Source organism: Oncorhynchus masou, unplaced genomic scaffold (assembly GCF_036934945.1).
Source record: "Oncorhynchus masou masou isolate Uvic2021 unplaced genomic scaffold, UVic_Omas_1.1 unplaced_scaffold_1129, whole genome shotgun sequence".
Classification (NCBI taxonomy): Eukaryota; Metazoa; Chordata; class Actinopteri; order Salmoniformes; family Salmonidae; genus Oncorhynchus; species Oncorhynchus masou.
The window spans coordinates 82,935-100,449 of record NW_027001031.1 but is presented as its reverse complement, the minus strand read 5'-3'; the positions used below and the strand labels follow the sequence as shown (position 1 = coordinate 100,449).

At 49.4% G+C, this 17,515-nt stretch overlaps 1 protein-coding gene across 1 annotated transcript in view; it reads right to left on the bottom strand.

Moving 5' to 3' along the window:
• Nucleotides 1-12,976: 12,976 nt before the first annotated feature.
• LOC135529321 (mRNA-decapping enzyme 1B-like) overlaps nucleotides 12,977-17,515 on the bottom strand; it is a 28,564-nt gene continuing 24,025 nt past the window's right edge. Inside the window, exon 10 of the mRNA XM_064958110.1 lies at nucleotides 12,977-14,512. Coding sequence (XP_064814182.1) covers nucleotides 14,432-14,512 — 81 coding nt within the window. The 3' untranslated portion in view covers nucleotides 12,977-14,431. The remainder of the gene's footprint in view (nucleotides 14,513-17,515) is intronic.

Here is a 17,515-nt window from a genome sequence, read left to right as displayed (position 1 = left end):
TTAAAGGAGGATCCCAGTTGTAACAGTATGATCACGTTAGATTCAACAGCTCCATACCGTCCCAGTGATCCAGGGTTCTGGAAGGTTCTGCCAAAGTCAAACACCACCCTGTACAAGCAACATGACTGGCTCTTTAGAAGAGGGTTAACATGCACACTACCAAGTGTACACTAGAGATAACATGCACACTACCAAGTGTACACTAGAGATAACATCCAAACTACCAAGTGTACACTAGAGATAACATGCACACTACCAAGTGTACACTAGGGATAACACCCACACTACCAAGTGTACACTAGGGATAACACGCACACTACCAAGTGTACACTAGGGCTAACAGGCACACTACCACGTGTACACTAGGGTTAACATCCACACTACCAAGTGTACACTAGGGTTAACAGGCACACAACCCAGTTGATCTCGTTTGCGGTGCTGAGAGTTACTATCCCAAAACCAACATTGTAAACCACATCACTAGACCGGGCTCTTTCTCTCCACCTTCTTCTTCATCAGTCCACACCTCCGTCTGCTTCACTCCTCCATGCTGCTCCTCCCTCACTTCTCGACCTCCAATAAACACGTCCACGGAGAAAGAAGAGGACAAACCAGAGGTGTTCAACTTCTTTCTTCAATTAAAAAAACATATTCAAAAATCAAATCCAAGAAAAGTTCTGCCACCAAAGATCCTACTCCAGCGAACAAGAGACCATACTTCCTCCTCCAAAGAATAAACTTCCAAATGTCTCAGCTGTAACGACAGGAAACGTTGTCCCTAACAGACTAATGTTGTAATCCCTTCTCAGTAGGCTCTAAATGGGGCCCTGGGTAGTCCGTGCTGAGGGGCTGAGGGATGAAGGGCGTAGTTTTAGGGCCGTGGCTCAAGGCCCCGGGAGAGAGAGGTTTAGTAGGAGACAGAACACTGCCGGATGTGACAGCCAGCCCTGACACTGGAAGTTACTGTAGCAGCCAGACAGCATATCTCTTCCCCACTTCCACTCCTTCCCCTCGGACAGTTTACAGCATAATCTGCTTGGATTAAACTCTCTTCCTCCTCCCCTCCCTGCCTCTACGGGTTTACAGAGGTTATTGTAGTGGAGAGAGAGAGAGAGAGAGTTGGGGAGAGAGAGAGAGAGAGAGAGAGGGGAGAGAGAGACAGAGAGAGAGAGAGAGAGAGAGAGAGAGAGGTGGGGAGAGAGAGAGAGGTGGGGAGAGAGAGAGAGGTGGGGAGAGAGAGAGAGAGATTTTTATTGTTTATTTCACTTTTGTATATTATCTACTTCACTTGCTTTGGCAACGTTAACATATGTTTCCCATGCCAATAAAGACCCTTGAATTGAATTTAAATTGAATTGATAGAGAGGGGGATAGTGGGTAGGCGTGGGGCAGGGGTGCCGAGGGTGGGGGCAGAGAGGACCGTGGGAAGGGGGCGGAGAGGGCTGGGGGTGAGGGGCCGGGGGGGCGGAGATGACCGTGGGTGGGGGCGGAGAGGGCTGGGGGAGAGGAGCCAGGGGGGGTTGTTGTATCAACGAGGATTATGTTGATTTCTGGAGACAGGCTTGTGTTGGACCAATCAGAGAAAGGGAAACGTAAAAGCTCCAGAAGCTTAGTTTTTAAACAGTGTGGAGAGACACCTAGTGGGGCCGTGACGACTCTGACAACAGCAGGCTGCACCAGAGACTCTGCAACTGGACACCCGAGACAGCAAAAACAAATCACATTGCATAGCGGTATATGCTCCCAAATGTGCTGATTCCAAGGCTTAGTATAGTTGGGATGTCCAAGTCGTAGAATTAGGAACAAGTAGTAATTTATAAGGATCCCTATGGTTCTGTTCTTCTTTCCAGAACCTGGGACTTTCTGTCCAGTAAACTACTGGCCATTGATGTCGTACCATAGCAGTGAGGCTTGGTTACACAGTATAGATGTCGTACAATAGCTGTGAGGCTGGGTTACACAGTATAGATGTCGTACCATAGCTGTGAGGCTACACAGTATAGATGTCGAACCATAGCTGTGAGGATGGGTTACACAGTATAGATAGCGTACCATAGCTGTGAGGTTACACAGTATAGATGTCGTACCATAGCAGTGAGGCTAGGTTACACAGTATAGATGTCGTACCATAGCTGTGAGGCTGGGTTACACAGTATAGATGTCGTACCATAGCTGTGAGGCTGGGTTACACAGTATAGATGTCGTACCATAGCTGTGAGGTTACACAGCATAGATGTCGTACCATAGCAGTAAGGTTACACAGCATAGATGTCGTACCATAGCTGTGAGGTTACACAGTATAGATGTCGTACCATAGCAGTGAGGTTACACAGTATAGATGTCGTACCATAGCAGTGAGGTTACACAGTATAGATGTCGTACCATAGCAGTGAGGTTACACAGTATAGATGTCGTACCATAGCTGTGAGGCTAGGTTACACAGTATAGATGTCATACCATAGCTGTGAGGTTACACAGTATAGATGTCGTACCATAGCTGTGAGGCTAGGTTACACAGTATAGATGTCGTACCATAGCTGTGAGGCTAGGTTACACAGTATAGATGTCGTACCATAGCTGTGAGGTTACACAGTATAGATGTCGTACCATAGCAGTGAGGTTACACAGTATAGATGTCGTACCATAGCTGTGTGGCTAGGTTACACAGTATAGATGTCGTACCATAGCTGTGAGGCTGGGTTACACAGTATAGATGTCGTACCATAGCAGTGAGGTTACACAGTATAGATGTCGTACCATAGCTGTGAGGTTACACAGTATAGATGTCGTACCATAGCAGTGAGGCTAGGCTACACAGTATAGATGTCGTACCATAGCTGTGAGGTTACACAGTATAGATGTCGTACCATAGCTGTGAGGTTACACAGTATAGATGTCGTACCATAGCAGTGAGGCTAGGCTACACAGTATAGATGTCGTACCATAGCTGTGAGGTTACACAGTATAGATGTCGTACCATAGCAGTGAGGCTAGGCTACACAGTATAGATGTCGTACCATAGCTGTGAGGTTACACAGTATAGATGTCGTACCATAGCAGTGAGGCTAGGCTACACAGTATAGATGTCGTACCATAGCTGTGAGGTTACACAGTATAGATGTCGCACCATAGCTGTGAGGCTAGGTTACACAGTATAGATGTCGTACCATAGCTGTGAGGCTAGGTTACACAGTATAGATGTCGTACCATAGCTGTGAGGTTACACAGTATAGATGTCGTACCATAGCAGTGAGGTTACACAGTATAGATGTCGTACCATAGCTGTGAGGCTAGGTTACACAGTATAGATGTCGTACCATAGCTGTGAGGTTACACAGTATAGATGTCGTACCATAGCTGTGAGGCTAGGTTACACAGTATAGATGTCGTACCATAGCTGTGAGGCTAGGTTACACAGTATAGATGTCGTACCATAGCTGTGAGGTTACACAGTATAGATGTCGTACCATAGCAGTGAGGTTACACAGTATAGATGTCGTACCATAGCTGTGAGGCTAGGTTACACAGTATAGATGTCGTACCATAGCTGTGAGGTTACACAGTATAGATGTCGTACCATAGCTGTGAGGTTACACAGTATAGATGTCGTACCATAGCTGTGAGGCTAGGTTACACAGTATAGATGTCGTACCATAGCTGTGAGGTTACACAGTATAGATGTCGTACCATAGCTGTGAGGCTAGGTTACACAGTATAGATGTCGTACCATAGCTGTGAGGTTACACAGTATAGATGTCGTACCATAGCTGTGAGGTTACACAGTATAGATGTCGTACCATAGCTGTGAGGCTAGGTTACACAGTATAGATGTCGTACCATAGCTGTGAGGCTAGGTTACACAGTATAGATGTCGTACCATAGCTGTGAGGTTACACAGTATAGATGTCGTACCATAGCAGTGAGGTTACACAGTATAGATGTCGTACCATAGCTGTGAGGCTAGGTTACACAGTATAGATGTCGTACCATAGCTGTGAGGTTACACAGTATAGATGTCGTACCATAGCTGTGAGGTTACACAGTATAGATGTCGTACCATAGCTGTGAGGCTAGGTTACACAGTATAGATGTCGTACCATAGCTGTGAGGTTACACAGTATAGATGTCGTACCATAGCTGTGAGGCTAGGTTACACAGTATAGATGTCGTACCATAGCTGTGAGGTTACACAGTATAGATGTCGTACCATAGCTGTGAGGTTACACAGTATAGATGTCGTACCATAGCTGTGAGGTTACACAGTATAGATGTCGTACCATAGCTGTGAGGCTAGGTTACACAGTATAGATGTCAAACCATAGCTGTGTGGCTAGGTTAAACAGTATAGATGTCGTACCATAGCTGTGAGGTTACACAGTATAGATGTCGTACCATAGCTGTGTGGCTAGGTTAAAAAGTATAGATGTCGTACCATAGCTGTGTGGCTAGGTTACACAGTATAGATGTCGTACCATAGCTGTGTGGCTAGGTTACACAGTATAGATGTCGTACCATAGCTGTGTGGCTAGGTTACACATCTTCTACACAACACAATGTATTATACTACTATAATCTGATAACTCGTCTCAGCCCTCTGACAACCCTCTGACAACCCGTCTCAGCCCTCTGATAACCCGTCTCAACCCTCTGACTACCCCTCTGATAACCCCTCTGATAACCCGTCTCAACCCTCTGACAACCCCTCTGACAACCCCTCTGACTACCCCTCTGACTACCCCTCTGACTACCCCTCTGACTACCCCTCTGACAACCCCTCTGACAACCCCTCTGACAACCCCTCTGACAACCCCTCTGACTACCCCTCTGACAACCCCTCTGACTACCCCTCTGATAACCCCTCTGACAACCTCTCTGACTACCCCTCTGACAACCCCTCTGACTACCCCTCTGACAACCCCTCTGACTACCCCTCTGATAACCCGTCTGACAACCCTCTGACAACCCGTCTCAACCCTCTGACAACCCGTCTCAACCCTCTGACAACCCGTCTCAGCCCCCTGACAACCCCTCTGATAACCCTCTGACAACCAGTCTCAACCCTCTGACAACCCTCTGACATCCAGTCTCAACTCTCTGACAACCCGTCTCAGCCCTCTGACAACCCTCTGACAACCAGTCTCAACTCTCTGACAACCCTCTGACAACCCGTCTCAGCCCTCTGACAACCCGTCTCAGCCCTCTGACAACCCGTCTCACCCCTCTGACAACCCGTCTCAACCCTCTGACAACCCTCTGATAACCCGTCTCAACCCTCTGACAACCCGTCTCAGCCCTCTGACAACCCGTCTCAACCAACTGACAACCCGTCTCAACCCACATTATAACCCGTCTCAACCCTCTGACAACCCGTCTCAGCCCTCTGACAACCCGTCTCAGCCCTCTGACAACCCGTCTCAACCCTCTGACAACCCGTCTCAGCCCTCTGACAACCCGTCTCAGCCCTCTGACAACCCGTCTCAACCCACTGACAACCCGTCTCAACCCACTGATAACCCGTCTCAGCCCTCTGACAACCCGTCTCAGCCCACTGATAACCCGTCTCAGCCCTCTGACAACCCGTCTCAGCCCTCTGACAACCCTCTGACAACCCGTCTCAGCCCTCTGACAACCCTCTGACAACCCGTCTCAGCCCTCTGACAACCCGTCTCAGCCCTCTGACAACCCTCTGACAACCCGTCTCAGCCCTCTGACAACCCGTCTCAACCCACTGACAACCCGTCTCAACCCACTGATAACCCGTCTCAGCCCTCTGATAACCCGTCTCAGCCCTCTGACAACCCGTCTCAGCCCTCTGACAACCCTCTGACAACCCGTCTCAGCCCTCTGACAACCCTCTGACAACCCGTCTCAGCCCTCTGACAACCCGTCTCAACCCACTGACAACCCGTCTCAGCCCTCTGACAACCCGTCTCAGCCCTCTGACAACCCGTCTCAGCCCTCTGACAACCCTCTGACAACCCGTCTCAGCTCTCTGACAACCCGTCTCAACCCTCTGACAACCCGTCTCAGCCCTCTGACAACCCGTCTCAACCCACTGACAACCCGTCTCAGCCCTCTGACAACCCGTCTCAGCCCTCTGACAACCCGTCTCAGCCCTCTGACAACCCGTCTCAGCCCTCTGACAACCCTCTGATAACCCGTCTCAGCCCTCTGACAACCCGTCTCAACCAACTGACAACCCGTCTCAACCCACTGATAACCCGTCTCAACCCTCTGACAACCCGTCTCACCCTCTGACAACCCGTCTCCACCCTCTGACAACCCTCTGATAACCCGTCTCAACCCTCTGATAACCCGTCTCAGCCCTCTGACAACCCGTCTCAACCAACTGACAACCCGTCTCAACCCACTGATAACCCGTCTCAACCCTCTGACAACCCGTCTCACCCCTCTGACAACCCGTCTCAACCCTCTGACAACCCTCTGATAACCCGTCTCAACCCTCTGACAACCCGTCTCAGCCCTCTGACAACCCGTCTCAACCAACTGACAACCCGTCTCAACCCACTGATAACCCGTCTCAACCCTCTGACAACCCGTCTCAGCCCTCTGACAACCCGTCTCAGCCCTCTGACAACCCGTCTCAACCCTCTGACAACCCGTCTCAGCCCTCTGACAACCCGTCTCAGCCCTCTGACAACCCGTCTCAACCCACTGACAACCCGTCTCAACCCACTGATAACCCGTCTCAGCCCTCTGACAACCCGTCTCAGCCCACTGATAACCCGTCTCAGCCCTCTGACAACCCGTCTCAGCCCTCTGACAACCCTCTGACAACCCGTCTCAGCCCTCTGACAACCCTCTGACAACCCGTCTCAGCCCTCTGACAACCCGTCTCAGCCCTCTGACAACCCTCTGACAACCCGTCTCAGCCCTCTGACAACCCGTCTCAACCCACTGACAACCCGTCTCAACCCACTGATAACCCGTCTCAGCCCTCTGATAACCCGTCTCAGCCCTCTGACAACCCGTCTCAGCCCTCTGACAACCCTCTGACAACCCGTCTCAGCCCTCTGACAACCCTCTGACAACCCGTCTCAGCCCTCTGACAACCCGTCTCAGCCCTCTGACAACCCTCTGACAACCCGTCTCAGCCCTCTGACAACCCGTCTCAACCCACTGACAACCCGTCTCAACCCACTGATAACCCGTCTCAGCCCTCTGATAACCCGTCTCAGCCCTCTGACAACCCGTCTCAGCCCTCTGACAACCCTCTGACAACCCGTCTCAGCCCTCTGACAACCCTCTGACAACCCGTCTCAGCCCTCTGACAACCCGTCTCAACCCACTGACAACCCGTCTCAGCCCTCTGACAACCCGTCTCAGCCCTCTGACAACCCGTCTCAGCCCTCTGACAACCCGTCTCAGCCCTCTGACAACCCTCTGACAACCCGTCTCAGCTCTCTGACAACCCGTCTCAACCCTCTGACAACCCGTCTCAGCCCTCTGACAACCCGTCTCAACCCACTGACAACCCGTCTCAGCCCTCTGACAACCCGTCTCAGCCCTCTGACAACCCGTCTCAGCCCTCTGACAACCCGTCTCAGCCCTCTGACAACCCTCTGATAACCCGTCTCTGCCACACAACATGGTTCAGCACTAGCGACTAGGACAGAGATAGAATAGACTAAAATAATGGACAGGTCATTGTTCCCATCTCAGCTGTTTCTATCTGATTTGTTGTATGTTGTTTCCCGTTAGGCTAGTGGCTCTTCTCTCTTCCCGACTCATTTGAAGTCCTAATAAGGAGTCGAACCAGGAAAGCAAGAAAAAAAGAGAAAAAAAAGAGTCACTCACCTGTCTGTCAAAGCTCAGGTTAACTATCGAATCACAGTCCATCTCTGAAAACTGTCCTGACTCGCTTGGAATGATGATACTGGAACAGCAGGTGTAACGAGTGTTAAACGGCGTGAAAGGTTGTGACTCGTTGACGCTGTCCTGACTGACTTGTGTGTACATTCCCCACTAGGATACAGTAAGCAATGTTATGTGGCGTCCTGCTTCGACTAACCTCACCAGAACCTCCCTATACACACCCCACCCTCCCAATCCTCAAGGGTGAGTCCCAATAATCTCTCCTCCCTCCTGAAGTCCGCAGTCGTTTCCCCCCCCCCCCCCCCCCCCCACACACACACACACATTTAACAGCATTGGATTGGTGTAGACAAGGGTTGGAGGGACTTTCAATATACCACTCATGTCTATTCAAATCCAGAGGGAAAGTGAGCAAGTGAACAACATTTTTGGGATGCACCCTTACTGTGTCTACTAGTTCCTTCCTCCACCACCTCTCCCCCGTTCCACCACCCATTGATTAGCCCGTAGGCCAGTAGTAGGTGTCAGCCCTTAATTTTGACCCTATCAGCTGAACCTATTGGAGGGGAACCCCCGTGGACCAGTCCTTAGGGAGCGGAGGGGGGTAATTGTGAGGCTCATGCAGCAGAGCCATTAGGGGAAGGATACTGAGGAGAATTAGGGAGGGAGAGAAGGAAAGAGAGAGAGGGAGAGAAGGAAAGAGAGAGAGGGATAGGAAGGAGCAAAGGGAGAGAGAGAGAGAGAGGGAAAGGAAGGAGCAAAGGGAGAGAGAGGGAGAGAAGGAAAGAGAGAGAGGGAAAGGAAGGAAAGAGAGAGAGGGAAAGGAAGGAGCAAAGGGAGAGAGAGGGAGAGAAGGAAAGAGAGAGAGAGGGAAAGGAAGGAAAGAGAGAGAGGGAAAGGAAGGAAAGAGAGAGAGGGAAAGGAAGGAAAGAGAGAGAGGGAAAGGAAGGAGCAAAGGGAGAGAGAGGGAGAGAAGGAAAGAGAGAGAGGGAAAGGAAGGAAAAGAGAGAGGGAAAGGAAGGAAAGAGAGAGAGGGAAAGGAAGGAAAGAGAGAGAGGGAAAGGAAGGAAAGAGAGAGAGGGAAAGGAAGGAAAGAGAGAGAGGGAAAGGAAGGAGCAAAGGGAGAGAGAGGGAGAGAAGGAAAGAGAGAGAGGGAAAGGAAGGAAAGAGAGAGAGGGAAAGGAAGGAGCAAAGGGAGAGAGAGAGAGTAATGGACCGGGGTACTGAGAAAGACGAAGGACGAATAGAGGAGAGAGCCCTGTCGGCCCTGGTCAAAAGTAGTGCACTATATAGGGAATATGGTGCCATTCGGGACACAGACAATCCCATCCTCTCGGCAGGCCTGTTCCTTCATCAGTCTATCTGCACATTTAAAGTGCCTCTATTATCAGCGGAGGAAACAACATGACGGATCAGAGTTGGACAAGCCTGGTTTCTTAACATGTCTGTCCACCCACTGACTGGCTGTAGTTCACACTGGCCTGGTTCAACTCATGGGCCAAGTACTAGTCCAGGGGTCCTCAACTCTGACCCTACGAGGTCCAGACCCTGCTGCCTTTTCTGTTCTACCTGATCATTAAATTGCACACACCTGAGATCCCAGGTTTAAATCAGTCCCTGATTAGAGGGGGACAATGACAACATAGTGGTACTGACTTACAGGTCCAGGGTTGAGTTTGAGGGCCCTAGACAGACAGGCCCTAGACGGACAGGCCCTAGACGGACAGGCCCTAGACAGACAGACAGGCCCTAGACAGACAGACAGGCCCTAGACAGACAGACAGGCCCTAGACAGACAGACAGGCCCTAGACAGACAGACCCTAGACAGACAGGCCCTAGACAGACAGGCCCTAGACAGACAGACAGGCCCTAGACAGACAGACAGGCCCTAGACAGACAGACAGGCCCTAGACAGACAGGCCCTAGACAGACCCTAGACAGACAGACCCTAGACAGACAGGCCCTAGACAGAGACACTAAAGAGGAAGAAAAGGGGACAGAGAGAGAGAGATGTAACACTCTACATGCCAGTACAGCCTTTATGAATCAAGACAGGGAAAGACAGCTGGAGATAGAGAGACCGAGAACAACCTACATGTTGATTCCCAGTTCATTATTGTTGGTTTCCAATGTCCCTCCGGGGCCACCATAGGGGAGGAGCTGCCATTCCATTTCCTCCAGACCGATTCAATCTGTCAATCACCACTTCGGTTGTGTTCCTGATAAGCTTCCTGTCGGATTGGGAGTAACTGAACAGCGTCCTCGATTTCCCCCTCAGAGTGTCTTCCTGTTTCTTTAGATTCGGAGCTCTCCTCTCAACGTGTTGGAAGTCTGTCCTCTCCGCCATTTATCTGCAACGCTTTGAAAACACCCGACAGGTGGAAACAGTATGGTGAAATCTCATGAGCGCTGGATTTCACCTGGGAAGTTTCCAAATCAGAACCATGAAGGAGGAGAGGGGTGTTTCAGACCGTCCAGAGAGCCGGAGAATGATGCAGGAGGGACACACAGGGGAACAGGTTTCACTTTGTTAAAAGGCGAAGGAAGGACAGATCACCTTGTCATTTTACACAACGAGCTCCTTACAGAAATGTATTCAGCGTACAATCATGTAACATGATGATAAATATCACAAAGAGATTTTAAACTTAAATCAATCATTAAAACATATTGTACCAGTCAAAAGTTTGGACACTCATTCAATGGTTTTTCAAGAATGCCAAGAGTGTATAAAGTTGTCACCAAGGCAAAGGGTGGCTACTTTGAAGAATCGCAAATATAAAATATATTTTGATTTGGTTACTAAATGATTCCATATGTGTTGTTTCATAGTGTTGATGTCTTCAGTATTATTATTCAATGGAGAAAATAGTCCAAATAAAGAAAACCCCTTGAATGAGGAGGTGTGTCCACACTACTGACTGGTACTGTAGTTACAATCAATACATTCTGTAGCATAACTAAATGCCCAAATACACATTCAATATAATAACCCTCCCTCTTACCACCTTGACTAGCAAGGGACCAGGGTACAGGTCTAATTATCGGGTTGTACTTTGTGTGCATGAGTGGGTTTGACAAATGGAAAAGGAGCGGTCTATTGGAAAAGGACTGCAGTGTTCAGTCCAGGTTGGGAGCTAATTAGTCCTGGCCTGTCAATACTGTCTGGGGTGAGAGAGACAGACTTATTGTGAATAGATGTCTTGAAAACAGTGTTTCGAAATCAAATCAATATCTGCATGATCTCACTTGTAACATAGAAAGGAAAGCACTTGAGAAGTGGTCCCCCCCTCCCTCCACAAAGCACTTGAGAAGTGGACCCCCTCCCTCCACAAAGCACTTGAGAAGTGGACCCCCCTCCCTCCACAAAGCACTTGAGAAGTGGATCCACCCCCTCCCTCCACAAAGCACTTGAGAAGTGGATCCCCCCCCCCTCCCTCCACAAAGCACTTGAGAAGTGGATCCCCCCCTCCCTCCACAAAGCACTTGAGAAGTGGATCCCCCCCCCTCCCTCCACAAAGCACTTGAGAAGTGGATCCACCCCCTCCCTCCACAAAGCACTTGAGAAGTGGATCCACCCCCTCCCTCCACAAAGCACTTGAGAAGTGGATCCACCCCCTCCCTCCACAAAGCACTTGAGAAGTGGATCCACCCCCTCCCTCCACAAAGCACTTGAGAAGTGGATCCCCCCCTCCACAAAGCACTTGAGAAGTGGATCCCCCCTCCACAAAGCACTTGAGAAGTGGACCCCCCTCCCTCCACAAAGCACTTGAGAAATGGACCCCCTCCCTCCACAAAGCACTTGAGAAATGGACCCCTCCCTCCACAAAGCACTTGCGAAATGGACCCCCCCCCTCCACAAAGCACTTGAGAAATGGACCCCCTCCCTCCACAAAGCACTTGAGAAGTGGACCCCCCCCTCCACAAAGCACTTGAGAAGTGGACCCCCTCCCCTCCACAAAGCACTTGAGAAATGGACCCCCTCCCTCCACAAAGCACTTGCGAAATGGACCCCCCTCCCTCCACAAAGCACTTGAGAAATGGACCCCCTCCCTCCACAAAGCACTTGAGAAGTGGACCCCCCCCTCCACAAAGCACTTGAGAAGTGGACCCCCCCCCTCCACAAAGCACTTGAGAAGTGGACCCCCCTCCACAAAGCACTTGAGAAGTGGATCCCCCCTCCCTCCACAAAGCACTTGAGAAGTGGATCCCCCCTCCCTCCACAAAGTACTTGAGAAGTGGACCCCCTCCCTCCACAAAGCACTTGAGAAGTGGATCCCCCCCCTCCCCTCCACAAAGCACTTGAGAAGTGGATCCCCCCCTCCACAAAGCACTTGAGAAGTGGACCCCCCCCCTCCACAAAGCACTTGAGAAGTGGACCCCCCTCCCTCCACAAAGCACTTGAGAAGTGGATTCCCCCCCCCTCCCTCCACAAAGCACTTGAGAAGTGGACCCCCCCTCCCTCCACAAAGCACTTGAGAAGTGGATTCCCCCCCCCTCCCTCCACAAAGCACTTGAGAAGTGGATCCCCCCCTCCCTCCACAAAGCACTTGAGAAGTGGACCCCCCTCCACAAAGCACTTGAGAAGTGGACCCCCCTCCCTCCACAAAGCACTTGAGAAGTGAACCCCCCTCCCTCCACAAAGCACTTGAGAAATGGACCCCCCTCCCTCCACAAAGCACTTGAGAAGTGGATCCCCCCTCCACAAAGCACTTGAGAAGTGGATCCCCCCCTCCCTCCACAGAGTAAACTAGTCCCTGACCGCTCCTGTAAATGACAGTGGAAAACACATTTCCAAACTGTAAAATTCCTAAGTCACTTTGTCCACATCCCAAGGACAGACTGACTGGGAAGAAGTACAACTCTGTAAAAAGGTCCCAAATGGTACCCTACTCCCTCTATGGTGCAGTAGGGCTCTGGTCAAAAGGTAGTGTACTATATAGGGAACAGGGTGAATTTTTGGAGGCAACCCATTTTCTCTTGAAATAGTGAAATAAGTAGAGTGAAGCTGCCAGTAGATGCTGATCTTGGGTCAGTTTAGCATTTCCCCCACTAATGGTTAAGGTTAATATTGGGGAAGGGGAAGCTGATTCTAGATCTGTACCTAGAGGAAACTTCACCCAGAGCCACATGTTTGAAGAAGACATTCATTTATTTCCAATTCAGTTGTGGTCCAGAGACGGTTCAATCATTATACAAGAAACAAGTTATGAAGTGGGCTTTTCGGTCACTCAATGTTTGACTCGTAGAAAAAGAAAAAAGTGGTTTTCAAAACCAAAATAACAAAAATGATGGGACTCCAGATTCAACGGGTTGAAAAATAATTGATACATGCCAGATTGTGTAAATTAAAACACTTCCTGTTTCAGTGGTACAGGTCATTGCAACATTGTGTTTTTAAAATGTGTTTTTAAAATTTCCTTGTATGACAACGGCATAGAAAAATAAACAAACTATTCTATTATCTCTCTCTCTCTCTCGTAACATAAAATAGTTTATTAAACCCTTTGCTTGATACATATAAACCGTCTATTAAACTAGTCTGGCACGTGTGAGCACAGGAGACTCTGAAAGACCCGCGGCGTTGTCCACTTCCAGTTTCAGACATCTGGAAATAAAGACAATCGCATGATGAAAATAAATGCCAGGTTCTACAGTAAGGTGATACCTCAACAGAGGTTCCCTTCTGTGAGGAAGCTCAAGCTTAAAGGATTTGAAATATTGTCTATTTAAAAAAAAAACAGGATTTAATTCCACTTAGTGTTCAAATAAACTCATCCAACTTCAAGTGAATTAAACATTGTCAAAAGCCTGGAAAACCATTTTAGTTAAGAGAGGTATCTTTTAAACCAAGTTCAGACATTCCAAAACATATACAATTGTTTGAGAGCTTTTACAACATTATCCCATTCAACTTTTCAATTATTTGTATTTTTTTTTTACGATAAAAACATCTTAAAAATGGCAAAAATCAAATGTCCTTGTAATCTGAATCCACAGGTTACATCCACAGCGCTCACATGAGGAAGACGAATGTAGCTAGATCAGCAACTGGTTTAGATTATAAAATGATTGTGCCGGTTTGGGCACGACCCCAGGGACTCACTCATTAGGCCCCTGATGGAAGAACACAGACAAACAGGGAGAGGGGCTCCCTGGACTTGTCCCAGAAGAGGGAGAGGGGCTCCCTGGACTTGTCCCAGAAGAGGGAGAGGGGCTCCCTGGACTTGTCCCAGAAGAGGGAGAGGGGCTCCCTGGACTTGTCCCAGAAGAAATTATTATTTTCAACTTCCTGTTGCAAAGCGTTTTGAAACATGTTTCTATTGGGTGCCTCATTCAACAGGTCCCTGAAACATGTTTCTATTGGGTGCCTCATTCAACAGAACCCTGAAACATGTTTCTATTGGGTGCCTCATTCAACAGGACCCTGGAAACATGTTTCTATTGGGTGCCTCATTCAACAGGTCCCTGAAACATGTTTCTATTGGGTGCCTCATTCAACAGAACCCTGAAACATGTTTCTATTGGGTGCCTCATTCAACAGAACCCTGAAACATGTTTCTATTGGGTGCCTCATTCAACAGGACCCTGGCCTCAGAACTTGTTGGCGGTGGTTTCCGTGGAGAAGCCGTGGGCGTAGGACTCATAGATGGTATCCAGGAAGGAACTGTCGTTCTGAAAGAGAGAGAAGAGCCAATTACAGAGAGAGAAGAGCCAATTAGAGAGAGAGAAGAGCCAATTAGAGAGAGAGAAGAGCCAATTAGAGAGAGAGAAGAGCCAATTAGAGAGAGAGAAGAGCCAATTAGAGAGAGAGAAGAGCCAATTAGAGAGAGAGAAGAACCAATTAGAGAGAGAGAAGAGCCAATTAGAGAGAGAGAAGAGCCAATTAGAGAGAGAGAAGAGCAAATGAGAGAAAGAAGAGAGTTAGAGACAGAGACCTAGAGAGAGGAAGGGAGAGAAGTAGAGAGGAGAGAGAGATAAGCGAGAGAGAGAGTACTCTGATCAGGAGTGTGGAATACAAACATAACAGTATTTGGACAGGTTGAGTATGTGTCTGTCTGCGCTGGTCTGGAACAGCTCTCTTTAGCAGGACAGTGTCTGTCTGTCTGTCTGCGCTGGTCTGAAACAGCTGTCTTTAGCAGGACAGTGTCTGTCTGTCTGCACTCTGTGCTGGTCTCAAACAGCTGTCTTTAGCAGGACAGTGTCTGTCTGTCTGCGCTGGTCTGGAACAGCTCTCTTTAGCAGGACAGTGTCTGTCTGTCTGCGCTGGTCTGGAACAGCTCTCTTTAGCAGGACAGTGTCTGCCTGTCTGTCTGTGCTGGTCTGAAACAGCTCTCTTTAGCAGGACAGTGTCTGTCTGTCTGTCTGTCTGCGCTGGTCTGGAACAGCTCTCTTTAGCAGGACAGTGTCTGTCTGTCTGCGCTGGTCTGGAACAGCTCTCTTTAGCAGGACAGTGTCTGTCTGTCTGCGCTGGTCTGGAACAGCTCTCTTTAGCAGGACAGTGTCTGTCTGTCTGCGCTGGTCTGAAACAGCTGTCTTTAGCAGGACAGTGTCTGTCTGTCTGTGCTGGTCTGAAACAGCTGTCTTTAGCAGGACAGTGTCTGTCTGTCTGTCTGTGCTGGTCTGAAACAGCTGTCTTTAGCAGGACAGTGTCTGCCTGTCTGTCTGCGCTGGTCTGAAACAGCTGTCTTTAGCAGGACAGTGTCTGTCTGTCTGTCTGCGCTGGTCTGGAACAGCTCTCTTTAGCAGGACAGTGTCTGTCTGTCTGTACTCTGCGCTGGTCTCAAACAGCTCTCTTTAGCAGGACAGTGTCTGTCTGTCTGTACTCTGTGCTGGTCTCAAACAGCTCTCTTTAGCAGGACAGTGCCTGTCTGTCTGTCTGTGCTGGTCTGGAACAGCTGTCTTTAGCAGGACAGTGTGTGTCTGTCTGTCTGTGCTGGTCTGAAACAGCTCTCTTTAGCAGGACAGTGTCTGTCTGTCTGTCTGTGCTGGTCTCAAACAGCTCTCTTTAGCAGGACAGTGTCTGTCTGTCTGTCTGCGCTGGTCTCAAACAGCTCTCTTTAGCAGGACAGTGTGTGTCTGTCTGTCTGTGCTGGTCTGAAACAGCTCTCTTTAGCAGGACAGTGTCTGTCTGTCTGTCTGCGCTGGTCTCAAACAGCTCTCTTTAGCAGGACAGTGTCTGTCTGTCTGTCTGCGCTGGTCTGAAACAGCTCTCTTTAGCAGGACAGTGTCTGTCTGTCTGTCTGTGCTGGTCTCAAACAGCTCTCTTTAGCAGGACAGTGTCTGTCTGTCTGTCTGTCTGCGCTGGTCTGAAACAGCTCTCTTTAGCAGGACAGTGTCTGTCTGTCTGTGCTGGTCTCAAACAGCTCGCTTTAGCAGGACAGTGTGTGTCTGTCTGTGCTGGTCTGAAACAGCTGTCTTTAGCAGGACAGTGTCTGTCTGTCTGCGCTGGTCTGAAACAGACTTTCTTTAGCAGGACAGTGTCTGTCTGTCTGCACTCTGTGCTGGTCTCAAACAGCTCTCTTTAGCAGGACAGTGTCTGTCTGTCTGCGCTGGTCTGAAACAGCTCTCTTTAGCAGGACAGTGTCTGCCTGCCTGTCTGCGCTGGTCTCAAACAGCTGTCTTTAGCAGGACAATGTCTGTCTGTCTGTACTCTGTGCTGGTCTCAAACAGCTCTCTTTAGCAGGACAGTGTCTGTCTGTCTGTCTGTGCTGGTCTGGAACAGCTCTCTTTAGCAGGACAGTGTCTGTCTGTCTGTCTGTGCTGGTCTGAAACAGCTGTCTTTAGCAGGACAGTGTCTGTCTGTCTGTGCTGGTCTCAAACAGCTGTCTTTAGCAGGACAGTGTCTGTCTGTCTGTGCTGGTCTGGAACAGCTCTCTTTAGCAGGACAGTGTCTGTCTGCACTCTGCGCTGGTCTGAAACAGCTGTCTTTAGCAGGACAGTGTGTGTCTGTCTGCACTGGTCTCAAACAGCTGTCTTTAGCAGGACAGTGTCTGTCTGTCTGTACTCTGTGCTGGTCTCAAACAGCTCTCTTTAGCAGGACAGTGTGTGTCTGTCTGCACTGGTCTCAAACAGCTCTCTTTAGCAGGACAGTGTCTGTCTGTCTGTACTCTGTGCTGGTCTCAAACAGCTCTCTTTAGCAGGACAGTGTCTGTCTGTCTGTACTCTGTGCTGGTCTCAAACAGCTGTCTTTAGCAGGACAGTGTCTGTCTGTCTGCACTTCGATGAATAACCTCAAGGTCCTTTGGCAAGACTATCTGGCTGTACAAAGACTGAACATAAACGTTGTGTCTCTGACGGTGTCCTGAGCAGAAAGACAGTGAATATAAACATAAAGGCAGGAACCAGGACAAACCATTTGGCTGTGTGAGACCAGCTGCTTCTTCAAGGAGGGGAGAGTTTGACGCCTGCAGAATTGCTAGTCTTGTTATGTAAATACATTGAAGAGAAATAGAAACGCAACATGTAAAGTCTTGGTCCCATGTTTCATGAACTGAAATAAAAGATCCCAGAAATGTTCCAAACGGAACAGAAAGCTTATATCTAAAAAAATGCGCCCACCGCCGACAGGGCTTCTGAATCAAGTGCGCCCACCGCCGACAGGGCTTCTGAATCAAGTGCGCCCACCGCCGACAGGGCTTCTGAATCAAGTGCGCCCACCGCCGACAGGGCTTCTGA